General features: G+C 43.6%; 1 protein-coding gene across 5 annotated transcripts in view; it reads left to right on the top strand.

Annotated features, from left to right (window-relative positions):
• The window catches only part of LOC135543586 (glycogen synthase kinase-3 beta-like), a 39,657-nt gene extending 19,349 nt beyond the window's left edge, over positions 1-20,308 (top strand). For 2 of the 5 annotated variants that reach the window (XM_064970965.1, XM_064970969.1), the window contains exons 4-11: positions 9,374-9,484; positions 10,673-10,803; positions 11,180-11,286; positions 11,464-11,561; positions 12,793-12,900; positions 16,418-16,625; positions 17,559-17,657; positions 18,112-20,308. In XM_064970965.1, the coding sequence (XP_064827037.1) occupies positions 9,374-9,484; positions 10,673-10,803; positions 11,180-11,286; positions 11,464-11,561; positions 12,793-12,900; positions 16,418-16,625; positions 17,559-17,657; positions 18,112-18,167 (918 nt within the window). In that variant the 3' untranslated portion in view covers positions 18,168-20,308. The remainder of the gene's footprint in view (positions 1-9,373; positions 9,485-10,672; positions 10,804-11,179; positions 11,287-11,463; positions 11,562-12,792; positions 12,901-16,417; positions 16,626-17,558; positions 17,658-18,111) is intronic. The other 3 variants (XM_064970967.1, XM_064970968.1, XM_064970966.1) reach the window with 3 other exon arrangements.
• Positions 20,309-21,026: the final 718 nt, after the last annotated feature.

Raw genomic sequence — 21,026 nt, 5'->3', positions numbered from 1 at the left:
TGGTTGAGTTTTAACTAGTGCTATTAGCATTTGGCGTAGTGCATTTGCATTTATTGTTGGCAGGGGGTGCGGTTGCGTCCCGGTTGGGCCAGAGGTTAACTAGTAAATAGTAGCCTACAGCAAAGTGTTCAAATCATTTCAAACTTGTTAACAATTTTCTGGTAGTTAGGTTTTGATGCCATGTGGGTTTTAGCTTGCTTGAGCCTGCTAACTGAGGAGTGTTAATTCACCTATCTTAAAAAGGAGTTGTTTAATCTAACTGCTTAATTATTTATCTGTACATGAAATTGTATTTTATTTATTTATTTTTTTCATTTTATTCTAATCTTTACAGGAAAATGCCACTGGTGCACTATCTGATGTGTGGAGACATTTCACTGCAGCTAATGTAGAAGGAAGAGCTGTGTACATTTGCAAATACTGTGCCACATGATATGTGAAGAATGCAACAAGATGCAGAATCATCTGGCAAAGTGCATAAAGTTCCCTCATCGCTCACAACAACCAACCTCTGACAAAAGTCCCTCTACTTCTGTTCGAGGTGAAAATGACAAAGCCGACACCTTATCGATAGCAACAACTCATTGTCCTCCTGGAATTAGATGTTTTTTTGACTCAATGGAGGAATGTAGTCAGAGGAATGTCTTGCTCGAGCTGTGTATGCAACTATTTCACCTCTGATGCTCACAGGCATTGTGTATTGGAAGGGATTTCTGAATGTTCTTTGCCCAGCATACACCACTCCAGCCAGACATGCTTTATCTACTAATTTGCTGGATGCAGAGTTCAAATGAAGGTCAAGCAAATCATAGAGAAAGCAGCCTGTATTGCAATCATCTCTGATGGGTGGTCAAATGTAGTTCATTATTCATTGCCCACGAACATCTCCACCGCTCAACCAGTATTCTACAAGAGCACAGACATAAGGGACAACAGACACACTGGTCTTTACATTGCAGATGAGCTGAAGGCAGTCATCAATGACCTTGGACCACAGAAGGTATTTGCACTGGTGACAGACAATGCTGCAAACATGAAGGCTGCTTGGTCTAAAGTGGAGGAGTCCTACCCTCACATCACAACCATTGGCTGTGCTTCTCTTGCACTGAATCTGCTCCTCAAGGAGATCATGGCACTGAAAACAATGGATACACTCCACAAGAGAGCCAAGGAAATGGTTCGGTATGTGAAGGGTCATCAAGTTAAAGCAACAATCTACCTCACCAAGCAAAGTGAGAAGAATAAGAGCACCACATTGAAGCTGCCCAGCAACACACGCTGGGGTGGTCTTGTCATGTTTGACAGTCTCCTGGAGGGGAAGGAGCCTCTCCAAGAAATGGCCATATTTCAGTCTGCCGATATGGACAGCCCCATCAAGAGGATCCTCCTGGATGATGTCATTTGGGAGAGAGACTCCTGAAACCTATGGCAGTAGCCATTGCATGGATTACGGGAGAAGATGCCCTCCTGTCTGATGTTCAGACTCTGCTTGCAGATGTAAGAGAAGACATCCGTACTGCCCTTCCCACTTCACTGTTGCTTCAAGCAGAGGAAAGCTGTAGTTCTGAAATACATCAAGAAGCGCGAAGACTTCTGCCTGAAGCCCATACACACCGCACCATACATGTTGGACCCCAAGTATGCTGGCAAGAGCGTCCTGTCTGGTGCAGAGATCAACAAGGCCTATGATGTCATCACTACCGTGTATCACCACCTTGGCTTGGATGAGGACAAGGTTCTTGGCAGTCTGGCGAAGTACACTTCCAAGCAAGGGCTTTGGGATGGAGATGCAATATGGCAGTCGTGCCAACATATCTCATCAGCCACCTGGTGGAAGGGACTTTGTGGATCTGAGGCTCTTTCCCCTGTCGACAAACTGAAATGGTCCACCCACACAGACAGTGTGGCTGAAGAAATTTGGCTTGTCACCTAAAACCCTCACAAACATTTACAGATGCACAATTGAAAGCAACCTGTCGGGCTGTATCACCGCCTGGTACAGAAACTGCACCGCCCTCAACCGTAAGGCTCTCCAGAGGGTGGTGCGGTCTGCACAACGCATCACCGGGTGCAAACTATAGCACCCCGTGTCACAGGAAGACCAAAAAGATCATCAAGGACAACAACCACCCGATCCACTGCCTGTTCACCCCACTACCTGTTCACCCCGCTCCCATCCAGAATGCGAGGTCAGTACGGAGGCATCAAAGCTGGGACCGAGAGACTGGAAACAGCTTCTTATTTCAAGGCCATCAGACTGTTGAACAGCCATCACTAACACAGAGCGGTTGCTGCCTACATACAGACTCAAATCGTTAGCCACTTTAATAAATGGATCACTAGTCACTTTAAAAAATGGCACTTTAATAATGTTTCCATATCTCACCTTACTCAGCTCATATGTGTATATACTGTATTGTATACTCTATTGCATCTTGCCTATGCCGCTCGGCCATCGCTCATCCGTATAATTCTATGTACATATTGTTATTCCATCCCTTTACATTTGGGTGCATTAGGTCGTTGTGAAATTGTTAGATTACTTGTTAGGTTGTTACTGTACTGTCGGAACTAGAAGCACAAGCATTTCGCTACGCTCACATTAACATCTGCTAACCATGTGTATGTGACCAATACATTTTTATTTTTTAATGCTTTTTCAACTGTCTTGAAGGAGTTCTCACATGCTGAGCACTTGTTGGTTGCTTCACTCTGTGGTCCAACTCATCCCAAAGCATCTCAATTGGGTTGAGGTTGGGTGATTTGTAGAGGCCAGGTCATCTGATGCAGCACTCCATCACTCTCCTCCTTGGTCAAATAACCCTGACATAGCCTGGAGGTGTGTTTTCGGTCATTGTCCTCCTGAAAAACAAATGATAGTCCCATTAAGAGCAAAGCAGATGGGATGGCGTATTGCTGCATAATGCTCTGGGAGCCATGCTGGTTAAGTGCGCTTTGAATTCTAAATAAATAAGACCGTGTCACCAGCAAAGCACCATCACACCACCACCTCCATGCTTCACGATGGGAATCCACATGCAGAGATCATCCATTCACCTACTCTGCGTCTCACAAAGACACGGCGGTTAGAACCAAAAATCTCAAATTTGTACTCATTAGACTAAAGGACCGATTTCCACTGGTCTTATGTCTATTACTCATGTTTCTTGGCCCAAGCAAGTCTCTTCTTCTTATTGGTGTCCTTCAGTCGTGGTTTCTTTGCAGCAATTCGAACATGAAGGCCTGATTCACAGCTCCTCTGAACAGGTGATGTTGCGATGTCTGTTACTTGAACTCTGCAGCCCAAATAAATGCTTCAAACTGAGGTCCAGTTAATTGCTGATATTTGAGGCTGAACTTCTTCTGCAGAGAACTCTGTCTTCCTTTGCTGTGGCAGTTCTCATGAGATCCAGTTTCATCATAGCACTCAATGGTTTTTGCAACTGTTCTTGAAGAAACTTTCGAAGTTTCTTCAAGTACAAAAATAAATGATGCACTGTCATTTTATCTTTGCTTATTTGAGCTGTTCTTGCTATAATATGGACTTGGTATTTTACCAAATAGGACTATTTTCTGTATACAACCCCTACCTTGTCACAACACAACTGATTTGCTCAAATGCATTAAGACGGAAAATAACTTAACAAGGCACAGCTGTTAATTTAAATGCATTCCATGAGACTACCTCATGAAGCTGGTTGAGAGAATGGCAAGAGTATGTAAAGCTCTCATCAAGGCAAAGGGTGGCTACTTTGAAGGATCTCAAATATAAAATTGATATTGAGTAACACTTTTTTGTGGGATACTACATTATTCCGTATGTTATTTCATAGTTTTGATGTCTTCACTATTATTCTACAATGTAGAAAATGGTAAAAATAAATAAAGCCCTTAAGTAGGTGTGTCCAAACTTTTGACTGGTACTGTAAATAGCATGGTGTACAAGACACTGATTTCTCGCCTGTCTGAAGTTGACTGATCCATTGTGGAGGTCATGGGGATGGCACGGTCCATCACTCTGACATGCTCCTGAAATTGTATATGGTTATATTACAAAAGAACAATGGTGCAACACTAATAAAAATAATATTTTATAACATGCGCTTTCACCTGCGTTGGATAGTGGTCGCTGTCCGCGGTTCAGAAACACATCAATGGGCTGTTGAATTGGTGCCTTTTTCCAAGACCAAAGTTAACCAGCATATTGGTGTTGAGAACAATGCGTTTGAGGCAGCAGCAGAATGAGGAGATGTGAAAACAGCCCTTGCCTTATTGTCTAAGAAAGGTGAGGAGAGAGGAAACCCCAAATTAATTAGGTCTATAATCAATAGCCTAACTGTTAAATGTGCCCGGCTTTATAAATCATCAATATATCTGCAGAAATAAGACATGTCCAGCTTTTTTTTACCTGTTTGAGTGTTTTTAATAGCCTACTGATTCCGTGCTCACGCAACATGTCAAGTAAACAATTTCACAAATTCGGCTGATTTTTAATCTTTGCTTTGCTATAATAAAGGCTTTACACTTTTCTTTTGTTAGAACATCCTCTCTGACATTATTTATCATTCATTTAGTGTTTACACTGTTCCAAATTGGCAAAACTATTTACAATGCTCCTTTTTCTTGATCTCCTTATTGTTGTTATTATTATGATCATAAGTAATGTCATTATCATTGGAAGGCTTAGTATAGCAGCCTTGTATAACCACCACTGAGCTGTAGGCCTGAAAGCGCCTCCTGTTTTAGTCTTAATACCGTAACTTACTTAGGCCTGTATTTCAATACTTTTATAATCTACTGTATCTATCTATCAATCAGTCATTCATTGTTCATGTCATCACACAGCATATGAGTCATTCATGATTTGAATTGTAGTCAAGCAGTTTAGTCAAATTTAAACCAAGCGAGCATTGAATAATTAGCTTGAACAATAAATAAAACGTTCCATTTTGGAAATTGCATTCATGAATGAATGCGACTGTTTTTAGTCTTTGATGTAATAAAGGCCTAACAAAAAAACGCTGCAACAGACTTTATTTACTGTTTACATTGTTCCAAACAGTCAGGAAAATTATATTGTATTCTATACAGCATCTGTTTGGCACACATAATATACACGCAGCGCTTGCTCCTTACCTTCTTTTTCTTGATCTCCAGTGTTATCCACAACTAGTCACATTTATTCCACACATCTGAATTGCCCTTTACCACCTCAGCAACTAGTAAACATTCCCCTGTTTCGAGTTTATTTGTCATGTAATTTACATTTTAGTAATTTAGCAGACACTCTTATCCAGAGCGACTTACAGTTAGTGCATTCATCTTAAGAAAGCTAGGTGGGACAACCACATATCACAGGAATAGAAAGTACATTTTCCCTCAACGTAGCTATCAGTAGAGTAAGATCTGGAAGGGGGGTTGGGGGGTCAAGTGCTGGTTCAGTGTATAATTGTTTTTTTGGGGGGGAGGAGGATTATTTAAGATACTGTTTGAAAAGGTAGGGTTTCAGATGTTTTCGGAAGATGGGCACGGACTCTGCTGTCCATGCTTCAGGAGGAAGCTGGCTCCACCGTTGGGGTGCCAGGACTGAGAAGAGCTTGGACTGGGCTGAGTGGGAGGTCCAAAAGAACCTGAGGTGGCAGAATGGAGTGCTCGGTTTGGGGTGTCCTCTGCATCCGTTTTGCTGTTACGGTGTTCAGAGTTTATGACCAATGTATTGATGTGATTATGATATGCTATAAATTGTGCCCTATTCAGACGGGATTAGTTTTACTGGGGGAGGTCGGGTAATGTAATTATGTGCACGATCACAAAACACCACATCTGTAATTTTAGTCTCGTCCAAATCGGCCATGTTAGTAATTTTTACATGGCAGCAGAGTAAGGCTTTAGGCTGTACTGCCAAATAAAATATCCTATTCATGGTTTGGTATGGTTTAAAAACTTGGGAACCAGTCTCAGTGTGGCCCTATCACCTGGACATATTGAAATATATCTTCATTCCTAGAATAAAAACCTCCAGTCATAACTTTCAATATATTTATAAAATAAAAATTATGGGGCAGTTTTGAAAAAATCTAATCCCGCCCAAAATGTCCTGTGGAATAACGGACATTCTGGAGTTATAATTGCATAACTAATGTTTTCTAGTAATACTAGTCCCATGCCCCAGGTCTTTGTTCAAGTGCATGCAATACATACATGTGTCACGTAAAGAGAGCAAGGGTTGAGGGAATAGGGAATGTTCTTCCTAAACAAATGAGAGATTTTGGAAACATAACTTTACAGTCAGAAATGGCTGTAATTATATTGCAGCTTCAGCAACATGGACAGTACGATAAACACGTTGATATTCAGTGGTGGTCACTGCAGCAGGGAGGAGAGAGAGACAGTTACTATTTTTTGTTGTTGTTTTTTTTTACAGATTGCAGCAAGTCTGGGCCTGGCCCGGCACCATCAAATCAATTGCTGGTCGGACTCCCTCTTGTCATGTGTGTCGTAATTATTTAATCAAACAGTGTGCTTAAAGCATCAGACAAGCTCAGTGAATATTTGATTTGATTAAAACACAGGATGTGTCAATACATGGAAAAATACACATTTTCAAATCTCGACCCATCAATTGGAACAGACGACTCTTGATCAAACAATATTTATTTTTTTAGGGGGGGGGACAGCCCTAGTTGGGATATACGTGAACAAGGGGACATTAGGGTTGTGGCATTAAAACCTGTTAAAAAGAAAAAAGGCATGTGGTGCATTTATATTTGTGTCATTGTGGCTAGACAGCCTGACATTGTGGCCTGTGGTGGTGTGCAGTGAAGGTCTATTTGCATAGATAAAGTGATACAGTCAGTCTGCCACTATGACCTGTAGTGTGTGTTTAATGTGATGTGATCCTGCAGCCTGGCACAGTGTGGTGGGCATGCTGACACTGGGTGTCTGGCCTCTGGATGTGGGCCAGAGGGAAATTGAGCCTGCTATGTGACCAGACTAAAGACTGCTGCTCTACCTTAAAAGAGCCTGCTCCTATTCTGCCCTGCCTTGCCCAGTGACGGTATTACGTCTCTCTGGCTGACCACGGGTGCTTCTCAAGGAGCTTCATCTCCTCGCCTCTTGTGATGGGAGAAAACCTTTATACAGTTATTAGGGGTGGGGACTGGGAGAGGAAGCCACTTTACACTATTGAGATGTGACCCTTTAGCCCCAGCCAGACATAACACCAGGACCTAGTGTCTGGACGTCTGTACACTGATCTGTGTCCCTGCTTGCCCTTTCCCCTCCTCTGACTGTGACTTCATAGACACATGAGACTGTCTGCTGTGGAAGGGAAGTCACTGTCGTTCCATAGAGAGGGTGGTGCTCATTAGGGCATGCAACAGATTAGTATAATTTTTTTAACTGGGTGGTTGGAGCCCTGAAAGATGGTTGGCTGAAAGCAGTGCTATTTCATGTAATTTTACTGCTCTAATTACATTGGTGACCACCAGTTCCTAATAGCAATTCGGCACCTCGGTAGTTAGTGGTATATTGCCAATATACCATGGCTAAGGGCTCCACATTGCGTTGTGCCTAAGAACAACCCATAATATACCACACTTCCTCGGGCGTTATTGCTTAACTACCGTTCCGGAAAATACACAGAATTACTACTTGTATACTGTTTAATTCCCACCATCTTATGGTTAATCGGGGTCCTAAGTGGTCTGGTTCAAACAGATTTGCCTTTCCTCTTGATTGGTGAAGCACAGCTTTGTATCATTTATAAGCATATACAAGGCTTGTAGTGAGACTCTGGAAAATAACATCTCATTTAGACACATGCAGCCATGGCACAAATTGGCACATAAACGGCATACCCCATCTAAAAAAATCACATTGTTATGACATTTGTGCCATATTTTTCCAGCCCAACATCATAGCCTACCACATGATTTACAGATAATCTATGTTTTTCTCAGTTCATTTAGCGAATACTGGCAAATGCATAAAATAGACGGACACACACACACTGTTACTTGGGGCAGAGCACTAAGCAGTCACTATCTGTTGCTGTCAAACCAATCAGTTATTTGCATGGTCAGGAGGGAACAAGGGAAGGATCCAATCATCTGCCTTTTGTGTGAGCCGATGAGCCAATCAGAGGTGTAATTTAGGGGTTGCTTGTTGCCTAGTGAGAAAGGCAGGAGGGTGAGTCATCCTTTGTGTGGGGGCTTATTTTAGAGCATGGCTCTATCAGGAAGTGTTTGTGTGTGTGTGCGAATGTGACTGTGTGGGTCTTGAGAAGACTTAATAAGGCACAGGGATCAAACATCTCAGCATGACTTGGCCTTTTTAATTTCCTGTGTGGTAGGAACAGATGATATACAGTTAACATATACACAAAACGTTTAGAACACCTGTTCTTTCCATGACAAAGACTGACCAGGTGAAAGCTATGGTCCCTTACTGATGTCACCTGTTAAATCCACGTCAATCAGTGTAGATGAAGGGGAGGAGACAGGTTGAAGAAGGATTTTGAAGCCTTGAGACAATTGAGACATGGACCATTCAGAGGGTGGATGGGCAAGACAAATTGGGGATTTGAACAGGGTATGGTAGTAGGTGCCAGGCGCACCGGTTTGTGTCAAGAACTGCAACACTGCTGGGTTTTTCATGCTCAACAGTTTCCTGTGTGTATCGAGAATCGTCCAACACCCAAAGGACATCCAGCTAACTTGCCACGACTGTGGGAAGCATTGGAGTCGACATGGGCCAGCATCCCTGTGGAACACTTACCACAACTTGTAGAGTCCATGCCCCGACGAATTGAGGCTGTTCTGAGGACAAACGGGAGGGCTGGGTGGAGGGCATGCAACTCAATATTAGGACACTGTTCTTAATGTTTTGTACACTCAGTGTATATGTGATCATTCTTAATCTTTTAGTGGTTCATTGAAGACATCTGCGGGGACAGATTCGTAGAAAAAGTGTGATATCCCATTGCCCTAACGAGAACAGTCATCTGTTCCTCTGTTGCCCTGCCAAAAAAACAACCATCTGACTCCCTTGATGTTAAGTCTAGCTTACGTGTCTCTGCCAGATCATACAGTAACTGTTTTTCTTATTTTTTTTCTCTCTCACTGTCTGTCTGGCCTGCTTAGTCATCCAGCGAGACCTGGGTTGTGTTCATTAGGCACACGAAACAAAAATTAGCATTTCTTATTGGTAGCCCCTCAACGTTTCAGTCCGTTTTCTTCCGTTTGGTGCCTAATGAGCAAGAACCATGTTACATTGTGATCACTCCAAAGGAATTCATACATGCTTCTAACCTCCTCAGCCAACTGTCCCAAGTCTGACCCATACTCTAAATGTCTCTGCGTGTGTGTTACAGAAGGACGAGGTGTATCTCAACCTGGTTCTGGACTACGTTCCTGAGACTGTGTACAGAGTGGCTCGACACTACAGCCGAGCCAAGCAGACCCTCCCCATGGTCTATGTGAAGGTAAGACCCCCTCAAGTCTTATCACTTCATCAAGATACTACTCTCTCTATGCTTCTTTTTAGATCAGTGTTTCTCAACTCAGGTCGCGCACCCAACAGCACACAAGTTTGTTGTAGCCCCGGACAAAAACACCCGAATCAACTCATCTAGGGCATGATGATTATTTGGCAAGTTGAATCTGATGTTCTTGTCCAGGCATTTTAATAAAAATGTGTACTGTTAGGGGACTGAGAAACACTGCTTTAGATGCATATGTGGTAGACCTGGGTCAAATACAAATGTCAAATACTTGAGCTGTTCTTGATTTAGTTTGCTCGGTACAGGGCCTCCCGACTGGCGCAGCGGTTTAAGGCACTGCATCGCAGAGCTAGAGGCGTCACTACAGACCCGGGTTCGATCCAAGGCTATGACCCATGACGCAGCGCACAATTGGCCCAGCGTGTTGGCCAGCCGGGATGTCCTTGTCCCATTGCGCCGCTGCTCATTGTGGCGGACCGATTTCGGGCATGCTGACTACGGTCGCCAGCTGTAGGGTGTTTCCTCCGACACATTGGTGCGGCTGGCTTCCGGGTTAAGCGAGCAGTGTGTTAAGAAGCAGTGTGGCTTGGCGGGTCGTGTTTCGGAGGACGCATGGCTCTGGACCTTTGCAACTCCCGTACGGAGTCGGGAGAGGCAGCGATGGAACAAGACTGTAACTGCCAATTGGTTATCATGAAATTGGGGAGAAAAAGGGGTACAAATAAAAATGTTTGCCCGGTACTGTAGAACCAACAGAATAGTCTTGCACAATGAGTGGTGGTGGGATGGTTGTGTGTCTGGGAAGGCAGACAGACTCCTTTGGGAATTTCCCTCCCGTCCTCCTCACCATGCTGTCCTGCGTCATTGTGTAACGGCCAGTTGAGATGGCATCAGCGGCCTTATTATAGCGCCCCCGCCATCTCTGCCTTTCCAACTTGCCACTTAAGGAAGTGGAAGTAGTGGCATAAACAGGGCTGGACTGGAGTCAGAGCAAGGGACTGTTGGCTGAGGCTTCTGGGGGATTTGGACACTGGCACGCTGTTATTTATAGCCCATTGAATACTAGGGAGCAGGAATTGCCTCTACTCTATAGGCCTACCACTCATGTCATTATGTGTAGCTAGCTTAGAGCATGTACTAAGTTGTGTGTGTCCACATCTTTCTCTGCAGATGTACATGTACCAGCTCTTCCGGAGCTTGGCCTACATCCATTCCTTTGGGATCTGCCATCGGGACATCAAGCCCCAGAACCTGCTGTTGGACCCGGAGACAGCCGTGCTCAAGCTCTGTGACTTTGGCAGGTGGGCTGGAACATTGAAAGCCATATTGATGGAGGAACATAAACCCAACCTAGCCCAGCTCATAGAAATATAATTACTAGAATGGACAAAGCCCCTCAGGCTTACACAACAGCAATTTGCTGTGGTCTGGGCCTGAGTTCTAGGAAGATTTATTTTTTATTTTTATGAGGTTAGGGTTGTGTCTGAAGATATGTATGAGAACGTTACTGGCTTCGTTGCCTTGCTTCCTCCATCCTTTTTTCATTTGAGAGGAATTGAGCAAACTGCTAACTGGTATACATAAAAGAAAGAGCAGTTTCAAGTCTCAAAATCTCCTTTTGACCATCCTTAACCACCATCCTTCCTTCCTTCCTTCATCCTTGGTTATCTTTGGCAGTGCGAAGCAGCTGGTCCGTGGTGAGCCCAATGTGTCCTACATCTGCTCACGGTACTACAGAGCCCCCGAGCTCATCTTTGGGGCCACTGACTACACCTCCAGCATAGGTACGCTTCCACTACTAACACCTTATGCTGACTACACCTCCCATTACTAACACCTTACACTGACTACCTACGCGTTACACCAACTATACATCCAGCATATGTACACTCCCACTACTAGTGTGTGTGGGTGTGCGAGTCTGTATGTGAGTCCTCACAGTATTTCTCCATCCTCTGCAGATGTATGGTCCGCTGGCTGCGTTCTAGCAGAACTGTTGCTAGGGCAACCCATTTTTCCTGGCGACAGTGGGGTGGATCAGCTAGTGGAGATCATCAAGGTAAAAACACCTGCCTTCAAATGTCAACAGACGGACGGTAAGCCGGACCGTCAACCAAAAGAATGCACAGAGATGACCGTGATGAGATCCTGAGGCCATTGTCGTGCCATTCATCCGCCGCCATCACCTCATGTTTCAGCATAAAGCATGGCCCGTTGTCGCAGGGATCTGTACACAATTCCTGGATGCTGAAAATGTCCCAAGTCTTCCATGGCCTGCATACTCACCAGACATGTCACCTATTGAGCATGTTTGGGATGCTCTGGATCAACCTATACGACAGCTCTTTCCAGTTCCCGCAAATATCCAGCAACTTTGCACAGCCATTGTAGAGGAGTAGGACAACATTCCACAGGCCACAATCAGCCAACTATGCGAAGGAGATGTGTGCATAAGTTAAATGGTGGTCACATCAGATACTAACTGGTTTTCTGATCCATGTCCCTACCTTTTCTTTTAAGGTATCTGTAACCAACAGATGCATATCTGTATTCCCAGTCATGTGACATTCATAGATTAGGACCTAATGTATTTATTTAAAATTACTTATTTCCTTATATGAACTGCAACTCACTGACATTTTTGCATGTTACGTTTTATATTTTTGTTCAGTGTACATATATATATATATATATATATACACGCATATAAAATATTGATGAGAAAATGTATTTTCAGGACACTCTTAAAATGAATGATCAAGCAAAACAAAACCTGAATGTGACTAAGATATTATATGTCATTAATCACTTACATTTGTTAAGTACTACATTTCCCAGAATGCATTAGTTTATCCCTCAAGTTGACCCTTTAGCCTTCAAAAAGAAGCCAAACAAATGAAATGGGTTGTGGAAATATAATTGTCTATTCTAAGCACTAAGGCTAAAAGAGTTAAAAGATTGTTTCCAGAGAAAACCAATGTTTTCTTTGGTGTCTGTGTGACCTGTCAGATTCAATGAATCTCCCATGTTCTATGACTGAGTTGAATTATATTTCCTGCCACTCAAATTCTACATCCTGTGGGGTGTGGCCAGTCCAATTAGAATTTCAGCTGATGAGTTGAATGGGAGTCGATTCCCAAACTCTGAATTGAGAACAACCCTGGTGGTAATGTAACTAATGTAATGAGTGTTTAACTTCCGTTTTGACATACAAGTACTAAGTACACACCTGATACTTCAAATGTACATATCGATGGGAAAACGGTTCCTCTTTCTCCGTGTCTTCCCAGGTTCTCGGCACTCCCACTCGGGAGCAGATCAGAGAGATGAATCCCAACTACACTGAGTTTAAGTTCCCTCAGATCAAGGCACACCCATGGACTAAGGTGAGTCAACAGGTACAGGAACCGTTTTTTACTATTTTAAAATCTCAGTCGCCTACATCTGAGTGTCTCTTTCTCTGTCGCTGAGTGAAAATATCATTTAAGAGAAGTTTGGATTCTCCTGCCGTCTTCAAATCTCACTCATGCATCAGTGAACTCCAGTGTTCTTGAGATAAGCATGTTAAACACTTTCACACGGTCACCAATGGCAAGCAGTGGAACAGCAGTGTACACACACACACACTCACACAGAGCTCATTTTAGAATCTGCAGGTTGAACAACATGTGCTCAGTGGGTGCAGGACTCACTATGTACCTCACCACATTGGTGACAAAAGGGACAGCTGGTCCAAATTCGCTGACTATTGTTCTCCCCGTAGGCTCTAACCCTTGAGTGTTTCCACATCTGAAGGGTTGGATAAGTATTCCACCTTTACAAATCTGCACACATTGAAGGGTTACATGCTGATCACACCTCTCGTATCGCAAAATAAATGTACACGTGCATGTTATTCAATCATTGCACCCACACTGCTCGTGCCCGTCAGCGAGCGTCTTCATGGCTAGGCGCTAAAATAGAAATTGGTTCTATTTGTGAAGCTCAACTCTCTACAAGTCCGACCTCTCCCATCTCCTCATTAGTTTTTAGGAGCATATACCCACGTGGGTGATTGAAAGATGAACTTAGGTCCACACTCCGGTCGGTTGTAGCAGTGCTGTGAAGTTGGTTGCCAACCATCATATAAAGTCCAAAGAAGCCTGAAGGAAGGAGGAGAGATGACGAGAAAGGTATTCGGTTTACCGTTTTATCTGTGGATTAACCTTTCTAGCGCAGGCGTTCTGCTAGCGGTACCCCTCGACAACATTCCACTGAAAAGGCAGAGCGCAAAATTCAAAAATAGTTTTTAGAAATATGTAACTTTCACACATTAACAAGTACAATACAGCAAATGAAAGATGAACATCTTGTTAATCTACCCATCGTGTCCGATTTGAAAAATGCTTTACAGCGAAAGCACAACATATGATTTATGTTAGGTCATAGCCAAGTCAAAAAAACACACAGCCATTTTTCCAGCCAAAGATAGGAGTCACAAAAAGCAGAAATAGAGATAAAATTAATCACTAACCTTTGATCTTCATCAGATGACACTCATAGGACATCATGTTACACAATACATGTATGTTTTGTTCGATAATGTGCATATTTATATCCAAAATCTCAGTTTACATTGGCGCGTTACGTGCAGTAATGTTTTGATTCCAGCAACCGCTGTGTCAGATTTCAAAAAAACTTTACGGAAAAAGCATATTCTGAGAACGCCGCTCAGAGCCCAATCCAGCCAGAGAAATAACAGAAGTTAGAAATAACACTATAAATATTAACTTACCTTTGATCTTCATCAGAAGGCACTCCCAGGAATCCCAGTTTGACAATAAATTACTGATTTGTTCCATAAAGTCCATCATTTATGTTCAAATAGTCACTTGTTAGTGTGTTCAGCCCAGTAATCCATCTTCATGAGGCGCAAGCACTTCGTCCAGACAAAAACTCGAAAAGTTCCGCTACAGGTCGTAGAAACAAGTCAAACGATGTATGGAATCAATCTTTAGGATGTTTTTAACATAAAACATCAATAAGCTTCCAACCGGAGAATTCCTATGTCTGAAGAAAAGACCTGGAACAAGAGCTAACTATGAGCCCGTCCTTTATAGTAGAATCCTCAAAACAGTTTCTAAAGACGGTTGACATCTAGTGGAAGCCGTAGGAAGTGCAACTTGACTCCATAGACACTGTCTATTCGGTAGGCCAAGCTTTGAAAAACTACAAACCTCAGATATCCCACTTCCTGGTTGGATTTTTCTCTGGTTTTCGCCTGCCATATGAGTTCTGTTATACTCACAGACATCATTCAAACCGTTTTAGAAACGTCATAGTGTTTTCTATCCAATACTAATAATACTATGCATATATTAGCATCTGGGACAGAGTAGGAGGCAGTTCACTCTGGGCACGCTATTCATCCAAAAGTGAAAATGCTGCTCCCTATCCCAAAAAGGTTAATTGTCGGAGTAGAGGACCTTGTGCATTTCAGGTAAAATGGCAACCCAATGTTTATATACCAGGGCAAACTAGCTAGCAACAGCAAACTTGCTAGCTAAATTGCCATACATGTTTAATGCTTTTTGACCTGTCCCCAAATTAATATTTTTTATTTTACCTTTATTTAACTAGGCAAGTCAGTTAAGAACAAATTCTTATTTTCAATGACGGCCTAGGAACAGTGGGTTAACTGCCTTGTTCAGGGGCAGAACGACAGATTTTTACCTTGTCAGCTCGGGGATTTGATCTTGCAACCATTCGGTTACTAGTCCAACGCTCTCACTACTAGGCAGCCTATCTTTAATTGGTTCAGAGTTTGGTTTGATATTTCAACCTGCGTGTCCTGATCACTTCTGGTGTGGGTGAACAAAATCAAGTTGCGCGCGTGTGGTTTGGTCAGCATGTTAGGGCCAAGGGGAAGGGATACAGGTAGGGGGGTAATTGGGACCGCAATATTTGTCCCACGGTTTTACACCAGCTCTCTCGTCTGCAAGAGACAATTTATGCTTGATCTGAAAATGTGGTGGTGCCGTATGGGTGGTGTGGCCAAGTTGAGCTCCATACCGCATCTCTTTGCGCCTCTCAAATTCTGTAACAATGCGGAGGGCTCCGTATGGCTCCGCATTGACATGATTGGTTGATGGTAGGTGAGGGCGGGAGGTCCTGTATAAACACATTCACTTCTTCCTTCAAAACAGCTTTGGGCTGCTTGGTGAAGCGCAGGAAGTATGAATGCCCTGACTTCTGCAGCGGCCGTATCACCTTAAATGCTGCACAACCAATGCAGAGATCGGGATTGATGTAGCACCTTTAAGATATGTTTACACTCCCTCTGGTGGTGTAGTACTGCACTGCACTGTCCTCTGGCCTGTTGGTGTCTGAATAAAAGTGCATCTACAATACATTTTAGGTCCCACTTTAAACAGCCACTTCAAAGGTTTAATGAAGCTGTTATAAACCCTTTATAAGTCTATAAATGCTTCAGAAAACATTCATAGGCAAAAAAACAACAGATGTAAGAACCATATATAGTGTATATGTAAGGCTTTGTAAAGTTGTTTAAAGTGGAGCAAGATTTTAAAACCCTGTCATTCCACCTGTCGTGTGTGTGTGTGTGTGTGTATATACAGTGTCTAGTGAAAGTCTTCACACTTGCACAGTTTTCACATTTTGCAACCTTTGATTGAAATAAAAAAAATGAATTGGGATTTTGCACAGGCACTGTATAATATTTAGCTGTCATTGGTTTAGCAGGTGTAGGGTGAAGTTGTCTCTGGACGCTGATCTTTGGTCAGTCTTGCATATTCCCCACTAATGCTTAAGGTTAGGATTAGGGGAAGCTGATCCTAGATCTGTACCTAGGGTAATCTTCACCCAGGAACTTTAGCTGACGTGTCACCTCTAACCTGTGTCATTGACCGGTTTCAGCCTTGTGTGATTGGCTCTCAGGTGTTCCGGCCGCGCACGCCCCCTGAGGCCATCGCTCTGTGCTCGCGGCTGCTGGAGTACACGCCCACAGCGCGCTTCACGCCCCTGGAGGCCTGTGCCCACACCTTTTTCGACGAGCTCCGGGACCCCAACCTCAAGCTGCCCAACGGGCGCGAGAAGCCCCTGCTCTTCAACTTCTCCACACAGGGTATGGCGGGAGCTCAGACACAGCTCTGTATCCCCTACAGAATTACTAGAATGGACAAAGCCCTTCAGACAACTGCAAATTTGACTGGAACACTCATGGGACCACTAAATATGGATGCCAGTCTACTCATCACAGAACTTTGACTTGAATAGGAATGTCTGTTCTAGTAATTGTATTTCTATACATGCCAAATTTGACTACTGATTAAGCGTGGTGGTTAATAATGGGGAATGTGACTATTACTCCATTAAATAATTGTGATTAAGATTGAAATTTGATCAGCGAATTAATGCTGTGACTATGATTGATGTAATTGTGTCACTATTCCATGCTGCTTTGTAATGCAGGGCTCCCTTGTAAAAGAGAGCTTGGTCTCAATGGTCCTGCTAAAATAAAGGCTAAATATGCTATGAAGGTGAATGTGAAAGTTGGGTCTGTGGTTGTAGGCCAAATGGTAGAATGTGTGTCTATAGGTAACTGTATTTGGGTAGTTGGCTCTGTGGTTGTAGGCCAAATGGTAGAATGTGTGTCTATAGGTAACTGTATTTGGGTGGTTGGCTCTGTGGTTGTAACTGGTAGATGTGGTTGTATCCTGACTCTCCACCCTTCTCACAAAGTGTGCACTTTCACATTTTTTGTTGTGGATGTGACATTGTTGGAAACACCCTCTAGTCACTATTTACACCAATCCAAATCTTTTAAATCCATGATGGGGAGTGAGCAAGTGCAAACTTTTGGAGTATGCAAATTTTGTCCATAGACACTGACTTACTGAATTTGAGGATGGTGATTAATTACGATGTGGTCATCAATGCATGCTGTGACTCAGGTAGGATGGTGGTGATAGTAGGGTCTGTCGTGGTACATCTAAGATGTGCTCTCTGTCTATAGGTGATTGTGTCTGACATGATGTTTCTTTCTCTCTGCTTCCAGAGTTGTCCAGTAACCCCTCCCTAGCCTCCATCCTCATCCCCGCCCACGCCCGGAATCAGCCCGGGGCCTTCACCCCTACCAACGCCTCCGCACCCTCAGGTCAGTACAACCTCCACCTCCCTGTCTTTCGCTTTCTCACCCTCACCCTGCCTCTCCCACTATTGACATTCCTAAATCAACCCCTAGACACGTTTGTATATCTGACGGGGTTGGATAGGTGTAAACTAGGGTTCTTGTGGCAGGGGTTAGGGGTCAGTGGAAGATTGGGAACCTCTCTCTCTCCCCCTCTGTCCTCACCCTCAGCTCTCAGTACTCCTGGCTAGTCTCTTCTCAGTACTAACCAGGGCCCGTGTTCACAATGCGTCCCAGAGTAAAGCGTCTAGAGTGCTGATTTTGGACCAGATTTCCCCTTTAGAAAATAATTAATAGCATGATATGGAAAGGGTGGACCTGATCCCAGATCAGCTCTGTTACTCTGAGACGCTTTGTGAATAGTGGCCCAGAGTTCTACTCATTAAAGGCGAGTAGTGTAACGTACTGCTTCCATTTCCAGATGCCAACAGCGGAGACCGTGGCCATACCACCAATGCTGCCGCCGCCTCCACCTGAGACCTCTTTCTGACCCGTCTGCCCGCTGCCCGCTGCCCATGCCCCAGCTCCTGGACAACAACAGTGGCATGGCTGCACACCAACCAACTAATGAAGCAAAGCAAGAAAACTGACGCCCGATAAAGATGAACGCAAGGAAAAGCGAATCGGAACTTCGTTATTCCCCTACCACCTCCACCCTCTCCCATCGTTTTAATGTTTGATTATTTATTTGTACAAAAAGGACAACCGTGATATGTTCTCAGAGCTGCTCTTCATCTTTCTGTGCTTTGAAGAGGAGGGGACTGAGTGCGGGTGTGTTTAGTGTAGAGATGATGTATAGCTAAATAAGTATACAAAAGTACTTTGACGTGTTTGTTTCCATAGACAATCCTCCTTTTTTCTTACGCTTGGTATAGTCACCCACTCTCCGTGTAGGGGAGGCCTCTACATGCCTCCTGCAACAGCCTTACGTTCAGACTGTGGCCCCTTGGGGCCCCTGTCAACCCCATCCCACCCATTCATACATATACATCTGAGGACCTTGATGACATTGTGACTTTTATTGGTTGACCTCGATATCTGTCTGTGTTCAATGTACACATACACAGTTGATATTGTAGAATTGTGTCAGCTACTCTCTCTCTCTCTCTCTCTCTCTCTCTCTCTCTCGCTTCAGAAATCACAATTCTGCTACTGTATGCAGCACCATTTTGTGATTCTGCTCGTAAGGCAACAGTTGTCTTGCACCTCCGCATGTTTTTTGGGTTCGTCCCCGTTTTAGCTGCCAGAAACGGTGCAGAAATGAGTTTTCCCCCTAAGGGTAATGCCGTACCGACAACTTTGCCAGAACAGACCTAAGAGCAAGAGATTCTGCTGGTCTTTCATGTGATTTCAATGAAGACCACGACCTCTGTTTTACTTTTCCTGCTGTTGTCAGATAGACATTATGACTAGTAAAGCCTGGTATTGTTCCGTTTCTTGTTAGGTTGGGCTGGGTTTTGGGGACTGGCTATGAAGGATGCTTGGATGAGGGCGTATGCTGTTGATTGTGCTGAAATTCAGCACAATCTTTCTTTTTTACCATCTGTGTCCGAATGTTCCCGCTAATTTAGTGCACTGCTTTCGACCACAGTCCACATAGCGCTGGGCAAAAGTAGTAGGGAATAGGGTGTGATTTGAGACGCAGCCCCCCATGTCATTTTAAACCACTGTTGGAAGTCCTTCCTCATTCTGACTTCACCCTTTCCTGCTCTCCTTCTGCAACTGAAAGTCCTGCCATCCCATCCCTCAACACTTTGAAGACCTATACAAAGAGTACACACAAATGTGTATGTATTTATGTAAGTAGATGCTCCTCACCAAACTGGCTTACGTGTGCGTGTCTTCCTGTGGTATGTATGGTATGTAAATAGGCAGACCCAAGAACTGTTAACGAGCAAAAACAAAAATGAATGATATAAAGAAGAATACAAAAAGAAAAAAACATTCAGGTTAAAAGTTATTGTATAGTCAAACTGTAGATCAGCTTTGTTTTTCTCCTCCAGCCATTTAGTTTAATCTCGACTGTACAGTAGGTGCCAGCTGTATCATTGTAAGGATAACCAGTAATGTATAGTGTATCTATAGGTTGGAGTGCCTTTGCTTCCACTCGTTCGCTCCTCTCTTCCCCAGGTCTCCTCCCTCTATGGTCCTACCTGGAGGCTCTGTTGTAAAATTGCCCTTACGCACAGATCTAGGATCACCTTGGCCTCCCGAAATCCTAACCATAGTGGGAAAACACAAAACTGACTCGAGACCAGCGTACAGGGCAGATTCACCCTATTCCTTCATGGAGTGCTGTTGACTTCCCCTTTCCACCTCTCTGATCTTTCATGTTCCACAATTCACTGCAAAGCCAGGGGTCACACAGACCACACTCATCACATCACCTCGTCACTGTTTCTTTTTGTACGATTGGCTATGTGTCTTTGACTTTGGGATCCCCTTTGGTGGTGGTGGGTTGGGGGAGTTGTAGCATTGATTTTCTCAGACACTTTAAAAATACATTCTCTTTCCAGGAAGGTTCGGGGTGGGTTTTAAAATGTGTTTTTATGGTTTTATGAGCGATGCACGTACAACCCCACATGTTTTTTTTGGGGGGGGGGGGGAGAGTCTTATGAGCGATGCACGTACAACCCCACATGTTTTTTTTTTGGGGGGAGTCTTGTTTTTTTTTTTGGGGGGGGTCTTATGAGCGATGCACGTACAATCCCACATGTTTTTTTTTTTTGGGGGGGTCTTATGAGCGATGCACGTACAACCCCACATGGTTTTGGGGGAGTCTTATGAGCGATGCATGTACAACCCCACATGGTTTTGGGGGGGGGAGTCTTATGAGCGATGCACGTACAACCCCACATGGTTTTTGGGGGGGTCTTATGAGCGATGCACGTACAACCCCACGTTTTTTTTTGGGGGGGGGGGGGAAGTCTTATGAGCGATGCACGTACAACCCCACATGGTTTTGGCGGGGGGGGGAGTCTTATCGTATTCAGTATTACTTTCTCAACTATGGCAATAAACAAGTTGTCTGTAGGATTTGTGTGTCCACATTCTCAACAGCACTCTGGGAGAGATGTCATGTAGCACCAATCCTTCATGTTTTTTATTACATTTTTTAAAGCATATATTTGTATGCTTGCATCCATAAATGTGTTGCTATCCAATCATTTGGCCTGTAAAACAAACAATGTGACCACTTCTTGTCTTTAAGGATAATCTATGTACAAAACAATGTTTAAAAAAAAAAATATATATATAACAATTTTAAAAAGAATGAAGGACTGGGTTATATTCAGAAATTAAGACTTTACAACAGAAAAAAAACTAACATTACTT

The sequence above is a fragment of the Oncorhynchus masou genome, chromosome 7, assembly GCF_036934945.1.
Source record: "Oncorhynchus masou masou isolate Uvic2021 chromosome 7, UVic_Omas_1.1, whole genome shotgun sequence".
NCBI classification, from domain to species: Eukaryota; Metazoa; Chordata; class Actinopteri; order Salmoniformes; family Salmonidae; genus Oncorhynchus; species Oncorhynchus masou.
This window is presented reverse-complemented; position numbering and strand designations above follow the sequence as displayed.